The sequence below is a fragment of the Dermacentor silvarum genome, chromosome 5, assembly GCF_013339745.2.
Source record: "Dermacentor silvarum isolate Dsil-2018 chromosome 5, BIME_Dsil_1.4, whole genome shotgun sequence".
NCBI lineage: Eukaryota > Metazoa > Arthropoda > Arachnida > Ixodida > Ixodidae > Dermacentor > Dermacentor silvarum.
Genome location: NC_051158.1, coordinates 179,808,508 through 179,816,791, shown reverse-complemented (window position 1 = coordinate 179,816,791; position 8,284 = coordinate 179,808,508). Strand labels below are relative to the sequence as shown.

General features: G+C 50.2%; 1 protein-coding gene across 1 annotated transcript in view; it reads right to left on the bottom strand.

Annotated features, from left to right (window-relative positions):
- Window positions 1-592: 592 nt before the first annotated feature.
- The window catches only part of LOC119454618 (E3 ubiquitin-protein ligase SIAH1A), a 58,749-nt gene continuing 51,057 nt past the window's right edge, over window positions 593-8,284 (bottom strand). Inside the window, exon 5 of the mRNA XM_049666910.1 lies at window positions 593-1,096. Within this exon, the coding sequence (XP_049522867.1) occupies window positions 738-1,096 (359 nt within the window). The 3' untranslated portion in view covers window positions 593-737. The remainder of the gene's footprint in view (window positions 1,097-8,284) is intronic.

Sequence of the window (8,284 nt, the reverse complement as noted above, 5' to 3'; positions counted from 1 at the left end):
ACAAAAAATTTTGTAAGGGTTGTAGCCATCTGTGATACGATTGAATAGCGCATATCAACTCCTGAAAAGCGGAGCATTCTGGGGTTCGTGTGTTGGTGCTTTTGCAAGAAATCAGTGTTTGTCTTGCAGTGACTTGACAAATGGGAAAATCGTCAACCATTTGAGTATAGCGCAAAGCTTCACAAATTTATTCCCTTGGAGAGCTTCCGCGGAACTGATTTGTCTCGACCTCTCAAATGTAAGACACTAAGGCTGCTGAGTATGCCCCATTTAACTTGAACAACGCAGCGCAAACAGAGACTCGGTCTCGAAAGAAAAACGCCACGGGACAATTAAAAGCCAAAGCCGGCTGGATTCGGCACTCCTGTCGTGCCGTTGTCGCGTTGCTTCTTTAAATAAAATTTGCGGGCAGTATCACTTGTGGTGAAGCTACAGTTCTCGCTGAAATGTTACTTTCGTAGCGCCTCCTCCAAAGCACGGTATTGCGATGAGGAATCTCGCATGTTCGCTGCAACGAGTCTTCCCAGTGAAACATTTACATCGGCGTTATTCACAAAGGACATCTCTTAGGTCTAAAGCTTCGACATATCAACCAAAAATTTAATCACCGAGTAAGACGCACTGCTCAATCAAGCCATACAGTGTTCCGAATACAGAACGTGTTACGATGGATTCCTGATAAGACAGCAACGCCAACGCCTCCCTCTGTGCACGACGCTCAAACGCACTGTATCCACTCAGAGGCGGCGAATGGCAACGTCGACACTTAGATTCGAACCTTGGGCCAGACAAACGGCCTTGCACAAGTCGAACGAGAGGCCGTCTGCGTCTGCTGTGGAATCGCCGCTGGGGTGAATCGTCCTCGTCAGGGCACGCCTTGTCAACCTCTCGTTGTGACCCGGCAGCTGCAGTTGATACGCGAACAGTTGGGCGTCGTTGCTTGAGCCGATCAGTCGAACGTTTGCAAAGTATTGAATATGAGGTGACGCCTCCTTTTTCAGCACCACGACGAAATCTCGTTCGAAGCACCGCAGTATAGCTAGCCAGCAGAAGACATCAATCTTGAAGATGTTTGCGCTGATGTTCGTGGTATCACCTGCGCAGAAAAAAGCACCGGCTTAATATGCAGCAAGAACGGTGAAATATTTTGTCAGGCCGCGCAGTGTTGTCACTGCGGTGTGTTTACGTACTATGGAGCCGACTTTCACAACTGGAAAGAAGTTCCATATAAACGCAACATGAACGCCTAGTAAATTATTGATCAGAATGCAAGATTCAGCAAAGAAATCCATGTTTGCACTGCGCGCGCGCGCACTCGCACGCACGCACGGCGAGCGAATTTCCCTTCGTGTCTCAAGGCGAACTACGCGCGTGAGAACACAGCCCACACCAGTGCTGGGCAGTATCGAAGATACATATATCTTAGATACTATCTTAGATACTCTTTGGGTATCTTGTATCTGTATCATGATAGGTCTGGGAAGACGTGTATCAGTATCCGTATTTCCGATACACGAAAGAATGTATCGTGTATCTTTAGATATAAGATACTGCTACCGCAACATCACCGTGCGAAACCATAAACGTTCGCTGAACTCCGCTTCTCAATCTGAGATCGCTGCCACTAAGCCACCTGGATAAAACTAAAGGCAGAGACATTTTTTTCTTTCTGCCAGAGCTCTCCAGCGAGGGCTGGCGAAGAGGCCTGCGCGTCCATATTGCGAGCAAAGTCACGTGGTGGTGCTCGCGCCGTCTCGACTAAAATAAGCGCGCGAACGTATGCGCTTACCCGACCTTTCGTGTTCTTGAATTTTCGTTTTTAATTGCGTAGAAGCATGACACTTGCTCGTAGCCACCGTACAAAGGTCGATCCAAATAGGTCGCGAAGCTTCCGGCGAAAAGCGGTTCAGATCAAATTGTCACCGACATCAGCAAGGGTGGTTATGGGAGCAGCGATTGAAGCGCGACTATGTCAAGAAGAAACAAACATTGGGAAAGAAAAAAAAAACACCGCATATCCACGGGGTGAATGATGATGAGTGGACGAAGCTCCGGAGGGAATCATCGGTAAACCGTGAATCTTCCGTGTAATTCGCCCAGTCTCGCCGCACTAAATCGAACGATTGACTTCCACCAATGACACGCGCCGTATGTGACGTCATTCCTATTTTATAACAGCGCCCTTCATTATAATTGCACCATCTCCCGCTTAAGGGGACGCTAGAACAAACGCGTTAGAAACGTGCAGTACTCTCTAGTAAGGGGGAGAGGCCACAGTGTCGTATACGCAGCCGTTTACACATGCCGGAACGTCCACCGCGTTTGCCGACGCCATCAGCGTTTATGAATACGGGGGTAAGGCGGAGAGGCCACAGCGTCTTACACCAGCTTCTTACACGGGCCATAACGCGCTAGCACAAACGCGTTAGAAACGCGCAGTCTTTCGTTAATTTTGGGTATTTATTGCCATCGTGGTGCGTGTGTCCATGTGCGCTTCGTGGCGTAGTGGTTAGCGCCGCGCGTTCGGAAGCGAGGTGTCCCTGGTTCGATTCCGCGCTACAGACACAACTTTCGGAATTTTTTTTCTCATAAAAGTAGACGTGGCTACCTACTACGACGACGACGACTACCACTACGACGACTGCTACTACTACATACTACAGATGAGGGACAGACCCACACCCTAATGAGCTTCGCCCCTAAAAAAGCATTTTATTGCGATAGCAATTAAAAGGACACATCAAGCGGATTTCTGCCGTCGCCGCCGTGAGGTTCCGTATAAAGGCTACGTTCACACTTGGAAAGCGGTAAGCGGGCGGAAAGGGCAAAGCGGACGGAAAATATTTTCCGTGCATGTCCAAGTTGTTCACATTTGTCTTGCCACCGCCGCGGCCGCCGCTGCCGCTTTCGCCCACATCTATCTAGTCTGCATGCGTTTGTAGGCGTGGCGGTGCTCAGTACCGCACCATTTCGAGCGGTATGTTCATTCACTGACCCATCAGTCATCAAAGACGATCATTTCGCGCAACTTCGCGTGTCATCTGCGACCTTCGGTAAATTCCTCGTTGGCGTTCCGTAATTCTCCTCACACAGGCACGGTAGCACTGAGTCACAGGTTGCTGCCTATAGGCGTGATTACATTTCTTTATTAGCTTTTATTTACTAGTTATAATAACGTGTCATCATTTCGTATTATTGGAGGCGCCTCCAAGACACCAAACCGGCAACGGGAACACCAAAGCTAAAACTCGGCTTCGTCCTTGTGTTGGGGCTCGCCGAAGCTTGCGCGTCCTACACGAGACCCACGCTCCGGCCTCGGCGGCCCCAACACACGGACCGCCCTGCTTCCAGCTTAGGTCCCCCGCAGCCCCTCTGGAGATCCGGCGCCTCCTGCTTTATTCTAATCTCAGGTAGAGCACTGCACGGGCTCGGGCTTACCCGAAAGCCCGCGCCAGGCCAGGCCCGTGGGCTGGGCCTGGCCGGGTAGAGCAGTTTTTTCATGGGTTCGGGCACGGCAGGTACTTTTTGACCCGGACCCGGGCCGGGCTCGGGTATTTGACGCGGGCCCAGGCTTGGCTCGGACTTTCTGGTGGTGTGCTTGTAACGTGCAGCGAGTTATCCTCGCACGTCTCGACTCTCGAAAACCTGTTGCCCCGGCGCAGCTGGAAGCTAGCAGTGCTACTCCTGTGTACTTCCCTTTTCTTCTTCCGTCGCATTTTGCGCTGTTTGAACACAATGTAGAAGTCCAGAAAGACCTAATAAGTCGCCTCAAACCAAAGGATGCCCTTGTATTCTTTACCTAAATCAATGTAATTAATGCTTTCAGCGCGGTGCAAGCGCGTTCGGGACTTGCTGATTCTTCAAAGGCGAATTCGTAAAACGATGATTGGCAAGATAATTCGTCACGCGGCTGAAGTATGGCACTGCGTCCATCCATGATCGCACGCATGTTCTCAACCAGCCGCCTAGCAGCAGTGCATTGCGCTTCACCATGGAGGAAGGAGAAGCTTTCTTTCTCCATTACCTCCATCCTTGCGCTGCGCTCACGACCGGTCGTGGCTGCGCTTCGGCTATAGTGTACTAGAATACGGTTGAGTGGGACGAGAGGCTGGGGCAGCGCATGCTTTGCAGTGAGGCGCCCTACGTGGAAAAATACTGTGGCGGTGCTTCGATAGAGAGAGAGAGAGAGAGAGAGAGAGTATAAGGTAAAGGAAAGACAGGGAGGTTAACCAGAGGTTATCTCCGGTTGGCTACCCTGTACCGGGGCAGGGGTAAAGGGATGCGAAAGGAGAGGGAGAGAAAAATAAGTAAAAATAAAGAATAAAAAAAAGGAAGGAAAGAAAAGAAAATCGCACACGCACACACAACAGAACTGTTTCTGCGAGCACTGTCACGTAGTCTGCGAAGGTGTTCTCGTGTAACACAGTTTTCTCGTTATGTTCTCGTCAGGCGCGTAGCCAGGGGGGGGGGGGGGCTGATGGGGCTTCAGCCCCCCCCCCCCCCCCCGAAATTTTTTCGTGTTGTCATGCACCGCTGACCAAAACAACCACCGGCGCCGGAATCATTGTGCATTTTGTCTACAATGTTTTTTTGACACCGGAAAAGACATTTCGGCGCGAAAATTGCGAACTCGGGCTGGATTTCGTGGAAACGCCCATGCACCTGGAGTCACATAACGTAAGGAGCCCCAGCCGAGCACAAAGTTTCAAGGGGATTTTCGATAGCGAGCGGGCGCGTCGCGGCATCTCGCAGCGGCACCGGAATCTACGGAGCGCATGGATTTCAATTCCGAAACTTGATGAGTATAAAGTTCTCATACACTTTTGACGCGAAAAGTGCACTGACCTTTCCAAAGGCGTGCTTCTGATTTTTTATTCTGGAACTTTCTGTGTTTAATGTTTTTATAAACTTGGGCCAATACGCGCGCACTCGAACGCGCGTGTCTAAGTTGTTCCAGAAATATAAGCAGCAATCTTCCACACACGCGAAAATATTAAATATCACCGTGACTGTCAGCTGGCATCTGATAATTTTCTCCAAACATTTTGAGGAAGCGCGCCCAATGTGATCGATAAGCTGGACCAGGGCAGGCAAAGTAAAATAAGAGAAAACAGAAGAAACTCAACGGCCTATTTAATTTGAGGCAGTTCTTTTTTGCGGGCGGCAAGGTCTTGCTCTCCGTGGCGATAGAGACAGTGGTCCTATGGATTTAAGTAAAGCCCCCGCTGACAATACTGGTATTTCCAGAACGCTTCTTCGCATGCGAGCTGATTGTGGAGATACACATCTGAACAACCATTTGGAAAGTTGCCCCAGTAATGCCTCGTATTTAAACCAGACGTGCAAAACCAAATTATAGAAATTTGTGGTGAAATTATCAAAGAAAGCCTAGATGCAAAAGTGAATGCTGCAGGCTGCTTCTCCGTACTTGCTGACGAAACGACGGACATTGCTGGAATCGAACAGCTTACTGTTTGTGCAAGGTACATAAACAAGGATGTCAACGATGTCGAAGGAAGGAAGGAGGAAGGAAGGAAGGGAAGGAAGGAAGGAAGGAAGGAAGGAAGGAAGGAAGGAAGGAAGGAAGGAAGGAAGGAAGGAAGGAAGGAAGGAAGGAAGGAAGGAGGAAGGAAGGAGGAGGAAGGAAGGAAGGAAGGAAGGAAGGAAGGAGGAAGGAAGGAAGGAAGGAAGGAAGGAAGGAAGGAGAGGAAGGAAGGAAGAAGGAAGGAAGGAAGGAAGGAAGGAAAGAAGGAAGAAGGAAGGAAGGAAGGAGGAAGGAAGGAAGGACGGAGGAAGGAAGGAAAGGAAGGAAGGAAGGAAGAAGGAAGGAAGGAAGGAAGGAAGGAAGGAAGGAAGGAAGGAAGGAAGGAAGGAAAGGAAGGGAAGAAGGAAGGAAGGCAGGAAGGAAGGAAGAAGAAGGAAGGAAGGAAGGAAGGAAGGAAGGAAGGAAGGAAGGAAGGAGGAAGGAAGGAAGGAAGGAGAAGGAAGAAGGAAGGAAGGAAAGAGGAAGGAAAGGAAGGAGGAAGGAAGGAAGGAAGGAAGAAGGAAGGAAGGAAGAAGAAGGAAGGAAGGAAGGAAGGAAGGAAGGAAGGAAGGAAGGAAGGAAGGAAGGAAGGAAGAAGGAAGGAAGGAAGGAAGGAAGGAAGAAGGAAGGAGGAAGGAAGGAAGGAAGGAAGGAAGGAAGGAAGGAAGGAAGGAAGGAAGAAGGAGGAGGAAGGAAGGAAGGAAGGAAAGGAAGAAGGAAGGAAGGAAGGAAGGAAGGAAGGAAAAGGAAGGAAGGAAGGAAGGAGGAGAAGGAAGGAAGGAAGGGAAGGAAGAAAAGAAGGAAGGAAGGAAGGAAGGAAGGAAGGAAGGAAGGAAGGGGAAGGAAGGAAGAAGGAAGGAAGGAAGAAGGAAGGAAGGAAGGAAGGAAGGAAGAAGGAAGGAAGGAGGAAGGAAGGAAGAAGAAGGAAGAGGAAGGAAGGAGGAAGAAGGAAGGAAGGAAGGAAGGAAGGAAGAAAGAAGGAAGGAAGGAAGGAAAGGAAGGAAGGAAGGAAGGAAGGAAGGAAGGAAAGGAAGGAAGGAAGGAAGGAAGGAAGGAAGGAAGGAAGGAAGGAAGAGGAAGGAAGGAAGGAAGAAGGAAGAAGGAAGGAAGGAAGGAAGGAGGAAGGAAGGAAGGAAGGAAGGAAGGAAGAAGAAAGGAAGGAAGAGAAGGAAGGAAGAAGAAGGAAGGAAAGGAAGGAGGAGGAAGGAAGGAAGAGAGGAAGGAAGGAAGGAAGGAAGGAAGGAAGAGGAAGGAAGGAAGGAAAAGAAGGAAGGAGGAAGGAAGGAAGAAGGAAGGAAGGAAGGAGAAGGAAGGAAAAGGAAGGAAGGAGGAAGGAAGGAAGAAGGAAGGAAGGGGAGGAAGGAAGGAAGGAAGGAAGGAAGGAAGGAAGGAAGGAAGGAAGGAAGAAGGAAGGAAGGAAGGAAGGGAAGGAGGAGAGGAAGGAAGCAAGGAAGGAAGGAAGGAAGGAAGGAAGGAAGGAAGGAAGGAAGGAAGGAAGGAAGGAAGGAGAAGGAAGGAAGGAAGGAAGGAAGGAAGAAGGAGGAGAAGAGGAAGGAAGGAAGGAAGGAAGGAAGGAAGGAAAGGAAGGAAGGAAGGAGGAAGGAAGGAAGGAAGGAAGGAAGGAAGGAAGAGGAAGGAAGGAAGAAGGAAGGAAGAGGAAGGAAGAGGAAGGAAGAAGGAAGGAAGGAAGGAAAGGAAGGAACATAAGAGGTGAAAGGCAGAGAGGTTAACCAGGTTAAGTGTCCGATTGGCTACTCGGCACCGGGGGATGAGGTAAGGGCAGAAAAGATTAGAAAACAAAAGAAGATTAAAATAAAACTAAAAGAAATGTATCAGTCCACACATTCTATAGTTTTTCACTAAGTCCTGTTTCTTTTAAAAAGCGTAATAGCGCTTTTAAAAGCAGTTCGTTCCGACGTCGGCTGGGACCAGGGACCAAGAATTGTGGCTTCCGTAAGAGGACGGCTGTCGACCTTGTCGAGCGTGGTGCTGAGGGAAACGATTATCGAATTGTTTTTAGGTTTTAGCGCAGGAATAGATGCCCTCTCTCAAGGAGACTGCAGGTCATATGTACATGGGTACAAACTAGAGCACTGCACGGGCTCGGGCTTAGCCGAAAGCCCGGGCCCGGCCCGGCCGTGGGCCGGGCCGGGTAGAGCAGTTTTTTCACGGGCTCGGGCCGGGCTCGGGCACGGCGTGTGCTTTTTGACCCGGGCCCGGGCCGGGCTCAGGCTTTCTGGTGGTGTGCATATAACGTGCAGCGAGTTATTCTCGGGCGTCTCAACTCTGACAAAGAAGTATTTTTCGATCTCGGGCCGGGTTCGAGCCGGGCCTCGGGCCTAAGGTAAAGGGGCGGTGGGCCGGGCCAGGCGGGTAACGTAGATTATTTCCGGGCCCGGGCCGGGCACGGGTCTTGCCATAAAGTTTTGTTCGGGCTCGGGCGGGCAGCCCAACCTAAAAACGGGCCCGGGCCAGGTCCGGGCTGAAAAAATCGGCCCGTGCAGTGCTCTAGACTACAAACGGCTGCATATTCTAGTCGCCCTTCCAGTGCCACTGCCAGCGCAGAGAGATTTTCAAACATGAGATTACTAAAAAAAACCACTTGCGCTTTACAATGAGGAACGCAAGGTTATGCTGGCGCTTCTATACGCCCACAGAGACGTCGCCATCAACGTGTCCGAAGTTACTGAACGCTTCGCTAAACCTCCCCGCCGAGTAAGTTTATCGTTAGATAGCGAAGCAGCAAAATCAATGCCCCAA